Below are 16,357 nucleotides of genomic sequence, written 5' to 3' on the forward strand. Positions count from 1 at the left end.
TGCATGACTACAAATTCTCCTACAGAAAGGTTCAAGCTCTGAAAAAACAAACAGATGATCCCTTTACCACACACACTGAGCCGTGACAGCCCCCTCCGCCAAGAAAGGGCCACTGTATCCCTTTCAGTTGATTTTGAAGCATACATTCAGCCCCTTCTATCTTGCTTACGAAAAAAGAACGTCCCAGTTCCCAGGAATCCCCCGGTCTCAGCAGATCCTATTTGGGGAGGGGACTGAATGAAAAGGAGGAAGGGGTGGGAATCGGTGATAGGGCGAAGTTAGAGGCAGGATAAGAGATGAAGAGGGTTTTCCTTACCTTTCGGTCATCTCTGAAGACGTCAGCAGTGGCAGTAAAGTGTGGAATGACCTTCTTACAGTGTGGGCACCCTGCATGAGATGGGGAGAGAATGTTGTACGTGAGGGGGAGGCTACAGAGCCAGGGGCCCTTCCTGGACCCTCTGGAGGGGTGTTTCCAGAAGCTTCTCTCCACCCGACAGATTGTGCGGGTTCATCTGACCCCCCCCCCACCCCCACCCCCAGCACATCCCATTGTCATGGTCCATGCATCAACCCCGCCCCTGAAACCACCACCCTGTGTGTCTGCTGTAGGCATGAGAGCTTCGGAGGGAATCCCTGTGCAAGCAGCAGGCCCACTCCTACCCAGGAACCTCCCATCCTACACCCAAACTAAGAGGCTGAGGTGGGGGAGACAGTCTCCTACAGACCTCAGGGCTGGAAGAGCCTGATCTAGGTATAGAGGGAGCTTTGGGCTTAGCAGAGGCAGGTGCGTGCTCAGGATTCTCTGGGCCTGTTACAAAGCCCCCTTCTCTTGCCCCAGTGACAATGGCAAATCTCTCCATGTGATGACTAAGAAAGTGGGACTGGGAAAGGTGGGGACCAGGACCAACCACCCTGCCTGAGCCCCGAGGCTCATAATTTGCTACTTACTAACTTCCGTATTCTGAGCAACCCCCCAGCCCTGCCCCAGACCAAGCACCCAAACCAGAGCCCCAGGCCTCACCCTGTCCTTCTACCCTCTGCTCTACAATCAACCTGAACCTCAGATATGGGAATGGGAAAGCCCAAGCCAGGCTACGACCCAAGGAAGAGGCCATCAGAGTGGATGAGGACCTGGGACTCTGCAGGCCTGGATATGACAGTGGTGCATGCCATTCTTTCTCTTGTTCCATGTGCCACCCTGAGCCCCTGTGGCTCTGACGACAGCCTCTCAGGTACTGGCTGGCACCCATGTGGGGCCACTTTTTCCTCCTGTCCCAGTGAATCCAGGGCAACATGCGCTGAGGAGAGAGCCTGGGAAGCCGCGGGCCGCGGTGGCCAAGACCTGCTGGCAAGGCCCTTCCCTCAGCGCTAGCAGATGAAAACCCAAGCCCACCTCCTCTCTCAACCATTCCCCAGACACGGAACACAACTGCCAAGAGAACAGACCTGCTTTGAGGAGAGCGTTTCCCTGACTGTGATAATGAAAATTCTGACCAAAACACAGGTGGGACAGGCTACATACACCTGGAGACCTGGCTCCAGCCAACTTTCTGACATGCAGTCCCGCCAGGCCTCTGGCCCTCCCTTGGCCTTGGGAAAGCCACAGCAGGCAACAGAAACGGCTTTGCTCATCTGCTTCCTCTCTTTTTAAGATAAGATAACAATGACTGGTATTTCCAAAGGTTTTCTGAAACCAAATTAAGACTAAGCTACAACTTGAATCTGAGTTAGCACTTGAGCCGGTTCCTGAGAGGGGCAGGCCCACCCATGTGACCTGGCTGGCAGACCGGCCTGCTGGCCCCAGCACTGTGTGGACGGTCATGGGGAGGGGGCTCAAAGGGGTTCTTCCAACATCTGACCCAGGAGAAGAGAAGACAGCTCAGCTGGTCATGGGCTATATCAGAACGAAATGAGACAAAGTGCCTGGTACACCCTAATTCATGGCAGATAGTCACAGATGATTTTTCCCTTGCCTCAATGGCAAGTATAAGAACACTTCACTAATGTGACCTAACAAGGGGGAAGAATAGCTCAAATTCATGAAAGGAATGACAATATACAGTTTTTAAAACATTTAAAGAGTATAGGGTATGTGCTGGTTGACCAGGCTCTTCAAAGCATGCCCCATGGCACCGACAGAGCTCCTGAGTGGTATGTGTGCCCACTAACAGCATCAGGCTGCCCTCTTCCCCCAAATCTGGTGTCACTATTAATTTTTCCATCCTAGTCTCTTTGCTCACTGAAAGTATAAAGGTACCTATCAGCCTCATGCAAATGCCTGTTACCATCAATTTAAAGTCTCGAGGTCTCAGATTAACAGCCTTGTGTTGCATCTAATTTTTTCATTATCCGAAAGAAAGAGCACAGTGGATGAATAACCAGAGCGGAGGCTGTTTTAGAAAGGGCATGAAGACGTTGCCCAGAGGTGTCAGATGGGCCAGAAAAAGCATCATTTTAAAATTTGGGCTCTTTTTTAAAAAGGCATCACCTCTGGGTAGCAGGACACCAAAGAAGCTCCCCACAGGGGGGAGAGAGAAACAAAGACTGAGGACAGGACAGAAAATTCCAATTCCAGACACTCCGCAAAGCTGCCCTAAGCAGGCCAGACCGTTCAGAGCAGAGTGGGGCTTGGCACAGGAGAGGGCAGTGGAACAGCAGGAGGAAGATCTGTGTGGAAACTGGGGGGTGGGCTGTGGGGGGTAGAGACGGTAGGAGAAATACAGAGGTCAGCTTTTGCTTACAGCTATATTCAGCAGACGTTTAACCTTTCTGTGGTATTTAGAGTCTATATATAAACAAGTGTAAGTACATATTATATACTATATGTTATAAAAAGTATGTATTATTTTTATTATTAAAACATTTTTAAAAGATTTGTTTGACTTTGTGTAGTTCCCCACCCCCCAAAACCCTTTAACCCTGATTAACCCAGACTCTTACGGAGTCTGCAGAAGGGTTCCAAGACAGGAAAGTGCAGTAAGGGAGACGGAAGCCCCTAGGAGCCAAGCCCTGAATGGACTGCATTTTAAGTTATTTCTTGCCACGCCTCCTTCCCTCGTGTCCTGGGCCCAGGACACCACCTAGCACACAACTGGGGTTTATGGGAGGTCTTTGGTACCCCAGCAGGGTAGGAGTCCCCATTGCAGTGTCTAGGGGTAAAGAGAGGGGCATTTCCAACGGAAAGTAGTTGTCTGGACTTTCTAAACTGCACCCAGCAGCTGGTTAGGAACTCCCACTTCTATGGCCAGGTTCTCCATCGCTGCTGAGAAAGCGCTTCCTCTCAAATAGTGTCTGTGGCAAAAAGGGACAGCACCAGCCCAGGCTTTGGGAAGGGCTCTGTCACTAACTCGTTGCGGCCTTCGTCAAGTCAGGTATTGCATCTCTTGGGTCTCAGTCTTGTATCCCCGACTCTGCCCAGAAGGAAGATGTTAACCTCTTATAATCCTGTCAAGTCTTTTTGACATACTCTAAGGACAGATGAGGACAGCAAGAAGCTTTATAAGGAACTGAGACAGCACAAGTCCTACTTGGAGAAGAAAAGGCAAAAACAGAGGGATGTGTTGGCTGCCTGAGGGTCGGGGTCAGAGGCTGGGGGATGGCAGGGCCAGGCGGCGACCCCCTTCCAGACAGTGAGACCTGAGGAGAGACATGACAGACTATTGACACTTGAAAAGTGAGGGCAGAGGGGAGCAAACAGGAGGGTTGGCTACAACCCAGCAGGTTTATGACTAGGTTGAATTGCCAGGCTTCTCTAGAGCACAGTTTTATTATCCCCACTCCATTAAGTTGAGATATATATAACCGGGGGGGAGAGAGAGAGAGAAGGGCAACAGAAGAGTGGGAAAATCAAGAGCCTTTCCTTTGAAGTATCAATTAACTTCAAAATGGGAATACACAAAACCCGAGGTCACAAACACCAATGTTAGCAGGCGTGTCACTTTCTCAACTTAAGCTTTGATTAAAGCTGATCGCTGATCTCGGGAGCCCCCAACGAATGTGACTGCTTTTACCACAGCTTCAAAACCACTGGCTTCAAAGCCACTTGGGAAAGCTAATTCCAAGCTGCTAAGTTCCGAGATTTGAAGGTGAAGTCAGTGTCTGGAGGGATGTAGGGAGCTGAGGGGTGGAAGGAAGTGGCCGCGTGGGAGGCAGGCAGCCTGGAAGATTCCAAGGACGAGAAGAGACTGAATAATTATACTGCAGGTCCCTGCCACAAACAGAAGCAGAGGATTCTAGGACTGACGGGAGCTAGGCTCCCCAGAAAGACGGAGAGAACCTAACATGGCTGATTGAAGGAAGCCCTGGGTTTTGAGGGACTTCAAGCCTGGAAGGAAACTGGGGAGCCTTGCTCACAACAGAGATGAGTCCAGAGTCAACCTGCAGCTGCCCAGGTCCTGGGGGGATCGACTTGGCTACGTCAGGCCCATCCCTCCACCTCGGCCCTCTGTGAGCACACCAGCTACTTACAAGGGGCATAGAACATGACCAAGGTGTGTTTCTTCTTCTTCAGGGTCTCCCGGAAGTTGTCCCCCACCAGATGCAACACGCTGGTCTGCTGTTCTTCCCAGGTGGGCTCTGGAGGTGGGGGGGACTCGGGGCTGCAGGAAGTCAGGGATGGAGGGGAGACAGTCATAAGGAGAGGCTCCTGAAAACGCAAGTGCTTCTACCTCCCCCCACCCCCACTCAGGAGAGCACGAGAGAAAAAAGTCACTTTGCATCCTCTCTAAAATTTAACTTAAAACCTCAGTTGAAACATGAACAAATCTGGAGCATCAGCAAAGATCTTCTAATTCCTTTTGAGGAGCCTATTAAGTAAGAAGCCATTTTGTGAAGGTGTGGAAGACCCGAGCCCCGTTTGGGGCAGGGCAAACTCTCCAGGTGTGGGCCGTCACCTCCTTGCTATGGGCATGGAAACTCCCTTCCCCTTCCCTCTTGTCTCTTCTGGGACCCTGAAGCGCCCTCCATTATCTTCTGCTCCTGAGACTTTGTTCTTGTGGAGAGAACGTGGGCTAAGAAGCAAGGCGGGTCTGGGTTCAAATCCAGGTTACTTACTAGCTGTGTCATCTGAGGTAAGTTACTAAACCCTTCTGAGCTTCCATTTTCTTTTCTGTTAAATGAGTAAACTGAAACCTACCTCCTAGGATCCGTATAAAGAGCAGACACACTGTATGTGAAGCACCTAGTCAGTCAAGCAAGTAACAGTTGCTGAGAGCTTATATACTCCCATAAATGACAGGCATTCAATAACTGTTTATAATTTTCATTCTTTTTCTGTCTGCTGCTTCCTTCCAACCTGCCTCACAAAAGTATAGAAATCCAGGGTGTTTTAAAAGCCTTTGTTGCCTTTGTCCCCTTCTCTACAAGCGCACTCCTCTCTCCCTTCTCTGAGAAGTGTCTCTGGGGAGTAGTCTGCCCCAGTGCCGACACACCCTCCCCTGCACGCTTTCCTTTGCCTGGCTTTCCATCACCTGGCTTCTGACTGGCCGAACTGAGCCACCTCTACAGAGAGCCTACAGTGTCACTTCCCCAACTTCATGACAGCCCTTTGTCTAGTTCTCTCTCTGAGCCCCATAGCAATTCTCAAAAGATCTCATCCACCCGAATAGCTTCCATAACCCCCATAGCTTCCATAATCCCCGGAGTCTGAGCCCCTATTTCCAGGTGTTTTCCAGGTATTTCCACCTGGAGGTGCCACGGTCACGCCGATCCTAACAAGACCTAGAACATATTACCTCCCCCCCCCCCCCGCCACATCTCCCAACTTCTCCATTTGGGTTAATGTCACCCCTGCTCTGACCAAGACTGGCCCCTCCCAGCCTTCGTGTCTTCCTCTCTTTTCTTTGCCCTCCAGGTCCCCTGTCATAAACTCTGGCTCTGTAGTGGACACCGCTGACCTGACTTTTCTGCTCTGCCCTCTCTCTGAATCCTGCCTTCCCAGGCTGGCCTGCTGGCAGGCATGTCTGTTACCCACAGTGCAGCCATTTGTGAACAAGCCTGGAAACACCATCAGCCTCACCTAACATGGTCTGCTCACCTCCTTCTAGGTGGCAAACCTCAACTCTCCGTATCAGAGCCATCTGCGAGGCACGCTCTGCCTGAAGGACCTCTTCCAAGCTCCCCAAAGAATTATTTGTCCCTGGGCAAGGTCCTTAACCTCTCTGAACCTTGGCTTCTTTTTAAGGAAATAGGAACGAAAACTCTGACCTCAGGAGGATCTGAGAATGAAATGGGGAAACAGATAGAAAAACATTCTGCAAGAGCTGGGAAGGTATTACCACTTATGCGGTGATGCTGTCAGTTATAGCTCCGAATGACAGCTGGCATCAAAAATAAAAACAGCTTCCTTTCTGTATTTCCCCACCACGCACCATGCTAAACATGATAGTCTAATTCTCCAGACAAGTCTTTGGGAAAAGAATGGTCTCCAATATGCAGATAGGAAACTGGGGCTTAGCAGGGTCAAGCAACAGGCTGGGGGTCCCCATCTGAGTGCAGTCTCTTGGACCCCAAAGTCCACGCTCTCACCCTCCGTGCTTTTCAGGCACTCAGTGGGACGAATGCGTACAGAAAGGACAGAGACCCTCATGCTCGCTATTCGTGTCCAGGCCTCTGGAGCAGAGATTAGCAATGACGAATGCCCGATCCCCTCGGCTCTCTGCCCACATGCGCAAGCACCAAGGATCTTGCCTGAACCCCCACAGCCTATTCAATCCCTCGCAGTGAACCAGCCAGGCCCCAGAGAGAGGCTGGAGGTGAGTGTAAATAGCAACCTCCTTCTGCGTCAGAAGGGCCAGAGGAGTGAACGCCTCATCTGTTTTGGAGGAGAACCAGCACTTCCTTCAGGTCTCTAAGACAAAGGCCTGGCTACTCTTAGAAGCCACCCCTAGTGACGAGCAGGGCAGCGGGAGGAGCAGAGCCCAGGACCTCGCCAGCCCACTCACCTCTTGCCTGGAGCCTCTCCTGAACCTCATGGGAACTTTGCTCCCATTCCAAAAGCTGGTGTTTCTCAGAACACTATGGCTGAGGGTCCCATTCACACTTCAGGGATTGCAGCCCCAGAATCAGCTCTAAATAAGCACTTCAACACCAGGCGATGCTTGGGTACATCCAAGTTTGAGGACCAATGTCCTAACAAAGCAACTCAATTGAGACGCTGCTGTTTGGCACAGTTCTGTTGTCACTTTGTGACTCTAAAGTCTTGGTTCTCACACGGGCATCATTACACCACATACCAGGGACCTCTGCAAAGGCTTGAATATGTCTTCTCACCCCCTCACAGGAGGGAGAAATGCTAAGAACTGCATGTTTCAAAGTCCTTGAGTGAGTAGGGGTCCTTGGGTCAGTAATCACAAGTCTACTCAGTTTCTCTGGACTTGCAGGCTATTATGGGCTATAAATGATGTCTCCCGCTCCCCCCCAAATTCTTATGTTGAAATCTTAATCCCCGGTACCTCAGAACGAGACTGTATTTGGAGATAGGGTCTTTAGAGAGGTAATTAAGTTCCAAGGAGGTCCTCAGGGTGAGGCCTAATCCAGTCTCACTGGTGTCCTTTTATGAAAGGAGATGAGGATACAGCCACAGAGGGAGGACCACGTAAGGACACAGGAAGATGGCCAAGGAGACAGGCCTCAGAAGAAACCCACCCTGCCGACATCTTATCTTGCACTTCTGGTCTCCAGAATTGTGAGAAAATAAACCGCTGTTAAGCCACCCCGTCTGTGTTCCTTGTTGTGGCAGCCGGAGCAAACTAATATGAAGGCTGGGGGAGCTCTTTGAAGTCTTTCTTCTCAACCCCAAAATACCACAGGCTGCACTAGGGACACTACCAGAGGCCCAGTCACCCACCAGCAAACGTGGGCCCAAATGAGTCCAGCTCTGGATGTGAAGAGCTGTGTGTTTGCTTCACTCGCTCAAAGGGGATGGAATCAAGTGCAGGTGATGAAACCTGGGGCTAAGACATCGGGAAAGGGGGTCCTGTATGAAAAAGGAAACACATGGCTGACTAAAGCTGCTGAAACTATACCCAGAAAGGCTACCAGTGTGCCCTGCTGGACGAGGACACGGGGTCGGCACACCACAGATGGCTTTAGGGCTGGGGCAGTCAAACCTCTCTTGGCTCCTGTGGCCCTGAGCCAAGGACAGCAGCCCCCACGGTTTCCTTCACCTCTTCAAAGCTGTCTCCAGTGGCTGACAGCCGGCAGCCAGGAGTCAACAGATACCATCAAGACCACCAGACTTACTTTCGCATCCACTCAAGAAAGTTCTTCTTTGTTCTGAGCACGGGCACTGCGTATTTCTCTCCACTCTTAAAATATTTCAGAGTAGGAAACTCGGAGATGTGGAATCTTTCTGCCAGGGCCTTGTTGACAGTGGCATCGACAGCTGCAAGGACACCAGAGCTCTGGGATGGGGGAGAGGCCAACCATGCATGACAGCCTCAGACACAGTGCTGGCGAAACAAAGGAGCCCAGATGACAGCCCCCGACCCACCCTGGACCTGCTGGGATTTCCCTGGGGGCTGGGGGGGGTGGCTGGCCCTGGGCCCATACATCCTAGGGAATGACTGAACACTGGCATTCTCATTTACGGATTTACGGGGTGAGACTAGGCTTTTACATCTGCCCCATCAAGCAGTTCAGGTAGGTTGCGGCACTTCCCAATAGCCAGGGTCCCAGAAAAAAGAGGGAGAATCTTGGGGCTCAGCCCAGAGCCGTGACCTGATGGAGGTCGTTGGATGGGCATGGGAACATGACCCCACTGTCTCTCTGTACCTCTCCATCGCTAGCAGGGGCCCCACCTAAGACATATCTACTCGGAGACACAGAAGTACCACAGACCTCCAGGGACTGGGAGAGCTGCCGCAGAGCTGGCAGCGGAAAGTCATTGTAACGATTCATGTCACTGATGCTTTAGAAGAGAAGAGCGGGGGGACATTAAGGAAAGGATGCTTACGCCTGCTTCTCCGTGGAGGACTTCCGCGGCACTCTCAAACTCTGGCTTCATTTTCTTACAGTGTCCACACCCTGTGGAAAGAAATCAAGAGAAGCCATTCCCATGGCACGGAGGCTCTGATGAAGTCCCTGCATGCCTCTGTAAGACAGCCCAGACACCAGGGGTACCCGGGAGAAAAGAAGAATGAACACCAGCTCAGGAGAAAAGAAATCGTTTGCCTAATCCACTGGGGAGGCTCAGCCCACTGACACACCTATTTCTTTTCTACTCGCAAAATACTTCCGATTCATATATTTCTATGGCATTTCATCCTGTACTGCCCTGTGACTGTTATAGTGCTGTCTTCTGATGTTTAGGAGCAGCCAGGACATCTTTTCAAAACATAAATCAGATCAAATGCCCTTGGTTAAAACATACCCATGGCAGGTAGATCAAAGCCCAAACTCCCTACCCCGGCCACAGCCCCACACCATCCTGCCCGGTACCCTGCATGCAGCCTGTGGTCCCCACTTCTGTTCTCCTCTCACGCCAAGCTCAGGTCGACCTCAGGGCTCTTACCACTGGTGCCTGGAACACGATCTCCCCCCAGGTCTTTGCATGGCTGACCCCTTCACTTCGTTCGGGCTTTAGCTCCAATTTCACTTCCACAGAGAAATTTCCTGACCACCTCACCCAAAGGGGCCTCACCCCACCACACTCTCTTCCGATACCGTTTATTTTCTCAGTTGTACTCATAACAGCTGGAGTAATTGGCTTACTTGTTTCCTGCCCATTCCCCCACTGGACTACCTCTGGACAGGCTTAGCTGGCTGTCCAGCTCACCACCACATCCCTGGCACCAAGGATGGCGTTCCACACATTTTCTGAATGAATGAACTTCATGGCTCTATATTCAGGTTGACACCTGTGCATACAAGGTTTAACTGGACTAAATTCTTTGGCGGCAAGTCTTGCCTTGTACCCAAACAGTTGCTTGTTTGATTAAACATCTCTATTTAGTATAACTGGCGGCCAAACCAGCTACTGTGCACGTACCCCGCCCTCCACACCACCAATTATACATTTCCCCTGCCCTTTACTAGGTCTCACAAATGTCACTGGAAATCTCCAACACCTATGGATGTTGTTATCAAGTTTTCCACACATACCCTCGAGTTCTCTTGATACTGTTATGGTTTTTGCTTCTAGCATCGGTCCCTCTACTTCCTGAACAAGATACTAAGGCTAAGCAATAACCTTCTGTAAACAGTTTACGATGAGGAGACTGGCCAGGCACTGAGGAGGAGAAAGCTCTCCCTCGCTGGCACCAGCCTGTTCTGGGGAGCTGCCGGCCTTGACCCCAGCCCCAGCCTCCTGGGCCTAGCTGGCAGGATATCCTGGCTGCTTGGGCTGCAGGAGAGCCAGAGGAGGCGAGTTATACTCAGGAGCAGAACTCTAGCCTGCTGCGTTTTAGTGTCCTGATTGTGATTTGACAGGCCATTAAGTTTTATCGCCCGACCTCCTTGTTGGGTTTTTATCATCTGTGTAAGTGCGCTTACGCTGATTTTCATGACCTGGCACAGAGGCTACGCATCAACTCCTCAATCACACTGTTTTCTGGCTGTGGGAATGCTGGCCTCCCATCAACCCCAAGCCTTTAGGTTCCTCTGGATTCCATTATCTTCAATTATACTTTTGATTTTATTACAGAGCAGCTATGGAGACTTTCCTGGATCCTGGAAGCAGAATTTTCCAGGGGACCAGATTAATTTGGAAAGCTTCCTGGTATCTTGGACTCTGGAGAGCCTGGAATTTCCTGGATGTTGGCCTGCGGCATGCCAGGGAGGTGGGGCTCCCACAGACATAAGCAGAAACACTAACGTCTTAATACCATGAATGCCCTCCCCAGACACCTCAGTTTTTCTGAGGCTTCCAGCTGTATACACACCAAAGCTGACTTGTAGACACTCACAGACACTCTGGGGCAAACTCACACACTGACGGATGCCTCCATCCGTCACCCAGCCCTCTTGTACGAAGAGACATTTGGGTTTTTTTTCTTCTGTTATGTTAGTATAAAAAGTGGATAATGAGCTTTTAAAATTTCTCTTTCAGGCTTTTATCCTAAGGAAATAATCTGACATGTGGACAAATATTGATGTATGAAAAAGCTCGCTACAGCATGATTTATAACTGGAGAATACAGTAAATAACGCAAACCTTCAATATTATGGTGCGGGGTGAGTAATTTATGGTGTCATTATACAATGGAATATTATGTGACCACAAAAAGCATGTACCAAAAAGAATTTTTAATAACATAAGACAATGTTAAGAAAACTGTAAAAGAAAAGGCACAGAAAAAGGGACTTAAAGAAATAAAATTAAATCCCTTCCTCCCACCTGGTCCAATAAACAAATGAAAAGTCCAGATGAATTAAAGAGCAAAATGAAACAAAATATTGTAACAAAACCTAGGGTATTATTTTTATATCCTAGGGCTGTATTTCCCAAGCAACCCATGAATCCCAGAGGTTGGGATGGGAAAAGGCAGGCTTGCAGAAGGCTCAGCGGTGACGTGCGGCCTCCAGGATTGCCTGGGGTTTCATCCTGGCTCCCCCTTTTGGCTATGTGGCCTTTCACAAGTTTCTCAACCCCTTGGTGCCTCCCCTTCCTAATCTGTAAAATGAAGATAAACCTTAACATACACTTCACAGGATTTGTTGTGAAGATTAAATTAGTTAACATGTGGAAAGTGCTTAGAACAATGCCTGATCCACGCACTTGTAAGTGCTCAATAAATATTCTAGCTATTCTTTGACTACAAAAAGAAAAAAGAAAAAAAAAAGTAAAGCTTTTGTACAATGAAAGGCACCCTGAAGAAAGTTAAAGCAAGCAACAGACTAACAGAGAACAGCTAGAACACGGCTAACAGATAAAGATTAACATCCATAACTAGAGAGTTCTAGGTCAAGAAGCAAGAGACAAACCTCCCAGTAGAAAAACCAGTAAAGAGTATGAGCAGGTGACTCACAGAAGGAATGTGGAAAGTTGATTATCACAAGAAAGGATACCCAACTTTTCCGGAGGCCAGGGCGCTGCGGACAAGCTGCCCTTTTGCCCAGTTCAGCAGGGACAGAAAGGCCAACAGCAGTATCCAGGGCTGGCGAGGATGCAGGTTCTGTCACATGCCGTCAGGTGTGTTGACACCTTTTTGGAGGGCAAGGTGGCAGGACCTATCAAAACTCAAGCACACTTACCCCATGGCCCAGCAATGTCACTTTCCAGAATAGTCATAAATATTTAGACATGTTCCCAAATATATGTTTACAAATGCTCACTGCATTGTCCGAATAACGAAACACCAGAGACAAAAGTCTATCAATAGGGTAATGGTTTAAAGTTTATAGCATCTCTAAATTATAAAACACTATTCAGTGACGAAAAAAATTGAGGTAGATTTATATGCCAACATCTATATTTATATGAAAACATCTTCAAGACCTACGGGTAAGTGAGAAAAAGCAAATCACAGAAAAATGAAGAGGGAATGATCCTACTTGTGTAAAAAACAAAAACAAAACCCGTGTTACCTAGGTAGAAGCACAGAAGGAGACGGATACACCAACTGTTAACAGCAGTCAGCAGAGTGGGGAGCTGGGACTCGCCCTGTCTGCACTGTATTCCTATGCATCCCTTGGACCTTGCACTGCCAATAAGAATGTTAATATTATTCTTAAAACGTGATTGCATGGCATGATAGTTACACAAATCTATACACACGTCAGAAAAAAAAAAAAGATAATTTAACTGGTACTTTAAAAAATAAAAGTTGAAACAAGGGCATAAGAGGAAAAAAAACTAGCAAGAACGATGCCAAAAAATGAAAAGTGGTTCCCTGAGGATAATGGGATTATAGGTCATTTTTGCTTCCATCATTTATACTCTTCTATACTCCGGGTTTTCTATAAAGATCACACATTACTATGAGAATAAGACAGAAAGAAGGAAAGCAGCACAAAAGCCCCGACTCTGACAGGACCTGCCACTGGATGGACAGCTGAGCTCCTGGAAGGCAGGCCGGGCACAGCACATTCCTGCAGGTGGTGGCATAGAAAACATCTCATCTGGGCCTGTTGCCAAGGAAAGGGGGAAGACCAGGGCAGAGCTGCTGGCTGGCCCCTGGGGCCCTGGAAAAAGGGCAGGAGAGGGGGCTCTGGTTCCCTGGCAGCTTCGTTTTTAGATTCCCTGCCCCTCAGCACCCGTGTGGGAGACAAGCTGCTCCTCAGGGACGTGCTCCCTGGGACCTCTCACTTTGTTCCTTTTATCATCCCCACAAGAGGGGGTAAGGTCGTGGCATCGTGTCCTTCCCAGCTTAATGCAGGGCTGGAGTTACATCGAGAGGGAGGAGCAGGTAGATGTTATTGCAGCAAAACAGACGGGGACAGGAGAAGAGGAGTGACGACATATAATGTGACCTCTCCTTCAGGACGCTGCAGAAAGAAGCAAAGGCATCAAGGAGCAGCAGTGAGTGTCCTGCTGCCAGGCCCTTTCCAGATACTATCTTTGTCCTCTGTGGGATCAGAGAGCTGGGCCTGGGACCGCAGCCTCCCACACCCACACCACGCCCCCACTGAGGTGGACGACAAAGGGGGAAGTGCTAAGCCTGGAGAGAGAGGGGGCCCAGGCTCTTTCCTTGCACCACAGGGCAAATGCCCCACTCGGCCCACGGCTGCATCAGACTGGCCTGCTCAGGAGAACCAGCCCCTCCTGCAGGGTGGGGACCACGGGACAACCCTGCTTTAAATCTCTCAGCTCCCCCTGTTCCCTTGTGTGATCTGGGGCAGGACTGGAGCTAACCTATGGAGAAGGGCCCCAGCCCTGTGGCTGAACCGATGCTATTTGCTCAATGACAATGCAGGCTGCTGAAGAATGTGTGTGGGGTTTCCAGCAACTCCAGCTGGGGCACAAATGAAGGCAGGTGAGGAGAGGTGAGCGGCTGAGGGGGAAAGTAAGTGTCAGGAAAGCTGGGAAAGAGGGAAAAGAAGCAGGGAGCCAATTGGAGGAGGTATTTAATAATTACAGCCAGGCCCATGCCCTTTCATGCCAAGAACCAGGAGTATGGCTCCTCAGACACCCGTGAAGTTTCCAGACAGAGAACCCTGTGACTTGCCCTGGGACCTACAGGTACCAGGGAACACCCAGCTGTGGTCGGCACAGGTCAGGAGGAAAGCTGAACACCCTGTGTTTTCTGGCTTTTCAAAGTGGGACCATAAAAGAAACAAACATGGAACACTTGCACTGTACATAGAAATTACTCTGCAGAGAGACCGGGGCTCTCTCTGAGAGTATCAGGAATAATGTTTACCTTTCTCCTCTATACTTTTTTATTCCTTGATAAAATGTACATGCATTCCTTTCTGATTAGCAAAACACCACAAAAACTAATTCAGCCTTTTAGTTTCAGCCCCAGTATTTCAGTCTGTTGGGATCCTTTAAAATCTTGATGCAATTGTTCAATATTTTATCTAGTTATCCTCTTCCAACTCTCTAACCCTTGCAGATTTGGAAGCATGTCTTGCTTTTTATAGTTACTACAAAATTGCTGATTAAAAAACAAGTACCATCCTCTAGAAAGAACCAGGCCAGACTCACAGTAAGAGCACCAAGGGGGTATCCCCCTCAGGGTGGCTCCATCCTGCCCCGCTCTCCCCATTGAAGTCAAGAAAAAATTACTCACTTTTGATAAAAGAAAGGTATGCGATGTGTGTGTGTTTTAATTTTCTTTATGGAAAAGTGGACGAGAGAGAGAGAGAGAGAAAGAGAGAGAGAGAGGTATTTAACTTCAATAAACTGGCCCCATGTGGCAAAAAAAAAAAAAGACATGCAAATTCATCAACCTACCAATCCTATTCCAAGAAACAAACCAAGCACATCTGGCAATCCTTAGCAGAGTCCATGGTCTTTCACGTTGACAGAGCCCAACTAATTTTTCTAAGTCTTCAAAATGGTGTGTTTCTAAACCACTCTCTATTTGGCCTGGGATTGACACCTATAATATTCTGATTTCCAGAATTCACCTTTTCTGCACCTGGGAAACCTGGGACAGCACTGCCAGTCTCTGGCCTCCTGACATCTGTCCTTTTCTCTGGGTCCCTCAGACACTGCAAAAGTGGCTTCCTGCTCACTGTGGGTTCTCTGGAACAGCTGGCACGATATACAGCTTGGCAGCTAGGAGCTCTCTGCTCTTAGTTCACCCCTCCTGGGCTCCAAATTCTCTCTAAGCCACATGCACTCCATCCTTTCCCAGGCTACAGACTGTGTTCAGAGAGATTAGTCGATGCACAGCCACTCCCATATGATGGGAACTTTAACCAGCGGTTGGTTCATCAGGAAGCATCACCTCATGCGTTGGCCCCGATCCCTCTCACTCTGCCAGTCCAGCAGAAATAAACCCGCTCGTGCACACACGGGCACAGCCAGGGGGCTGGCAGACACATCAGAGAACGCGGGGACCCTGACTGGCAAACACCCACCAAGAGGAGACTCTGACAGCTCCATTTGCTAAGTTTGAAATCAGAGCCCCCTCAACAGGGCTCCACACAGAGCAGGTAACATTTGTCAGTAACAATGACTAATGGGGAAAACAAAAGCTGCCATATGGTTTCTCGTCCTCATTCTCTAATTTAGCCCTAGCACAACTTCATTTGTTCCTTTTCTCATTCATTAAGCCCTTCCTCTATGCCCATAAGGGACTTGGGCTGGGAGCAGAAGTGATGAGCCAGCTCCTTCTGGTTCAGGGAGGAAAGAGAATACATTATAAGAGGAAGGGAAAGGAGAGACCCCGTAGCCAGGCTCCTGGCCCCCAGATCCTACAAGCATCAGCTACTACAATGGATTGCTCACAACCTGAGATTATGAAAAAGACTTCAAAACACTTCTAGTTTGCAACCAGGGTTCTTAAAAAGAAAGGGCTTAATAAACAATGATTAAACGATTCCAAGCTATCTGGTACGTGTTTTTGGATAATTTATAGGATTCATCAAAGGGGACGAATACTCTTCATGCTGTGACACATAAACCACAAACCATTGCTCAAACCACTGCACTCATCCAGGAGAGGAGTGGGGTGGGGGTGGGGGGGAAAGCCTGGCTCTTGAGGCAGACTGGAAGGACAGACACATAGGGGTGAGGTTCCCAGGGGAGACAGAAAACAGCCAGCCAGTATCCGCCTTTACAGCAGGGCCAGAAACGCAGGCAGGGTGATTTCAGCTCTAGATTGAATATAACTTCCTACAAGACTTGCTTCTATCAGCAACTCTGAGACTGGCCGGGAGAGCACATTTCAGCTAGAGAAAACACTGCAGTGGTGCCTGGCTGGCCGTTTTCCAGGTACCCCAACCACAGGGATGCCCTTCCAGAGGC

The 16,357-nt window shown here is 49.3% G+C and overlaps 1 protein-coding gene across 2 annotated transcripts in view; it reads right to left on the bottom strand.

The window, feature by feature from the left end:
* PDIA5 (protein disulfide isomerase family A member 5) overlaps window positions 1-16,357 on the bottom strand; it is an 83,186-nt gene that overhangs the window by 6,812 nt on the left and 60,017 nt on the right. For both annotated transcript variants that reach the window (XM_019738984.2, XM_074330842.1), the window contains 4 exons: window positions 8,954-9,024; window positions 8,242-8,402; window positions 4,468-4,598; window positions 317-387 (listed from right to left, as the gene is read on the bottom strand). In XM_019738984.2, coding sequence (XP_019594543.2) covers window positions 317-387; window positions 4,468-4,598; window positions 8,242-8,402; window positions 8,954-9,024 — 434 coding nt within the window. The remainder of the gene's footprint in view (window positions 1-316; window positions 388-4,467; window positions 4,599-8,241; window positions 8,403-8,953; window positions 9,025-16,357) is intronic.

The sequence above is a fragment of the Rhinolophus sinicus genome, linkage group LG01 (genome assembly GCF_036562045.2).
Source record: "Rhinolophus sinicus isolate RSC01 linkage group LG01, ASM3656204v1, whole genome shotgun sequence".
Classification (NCBI taxonomy): Eukaryota; Metazoa; Chordata; class Mammalia; order Chiroptera; family Rhinolophidae; genus Rhinolophus; species Rhinolophus sinicus.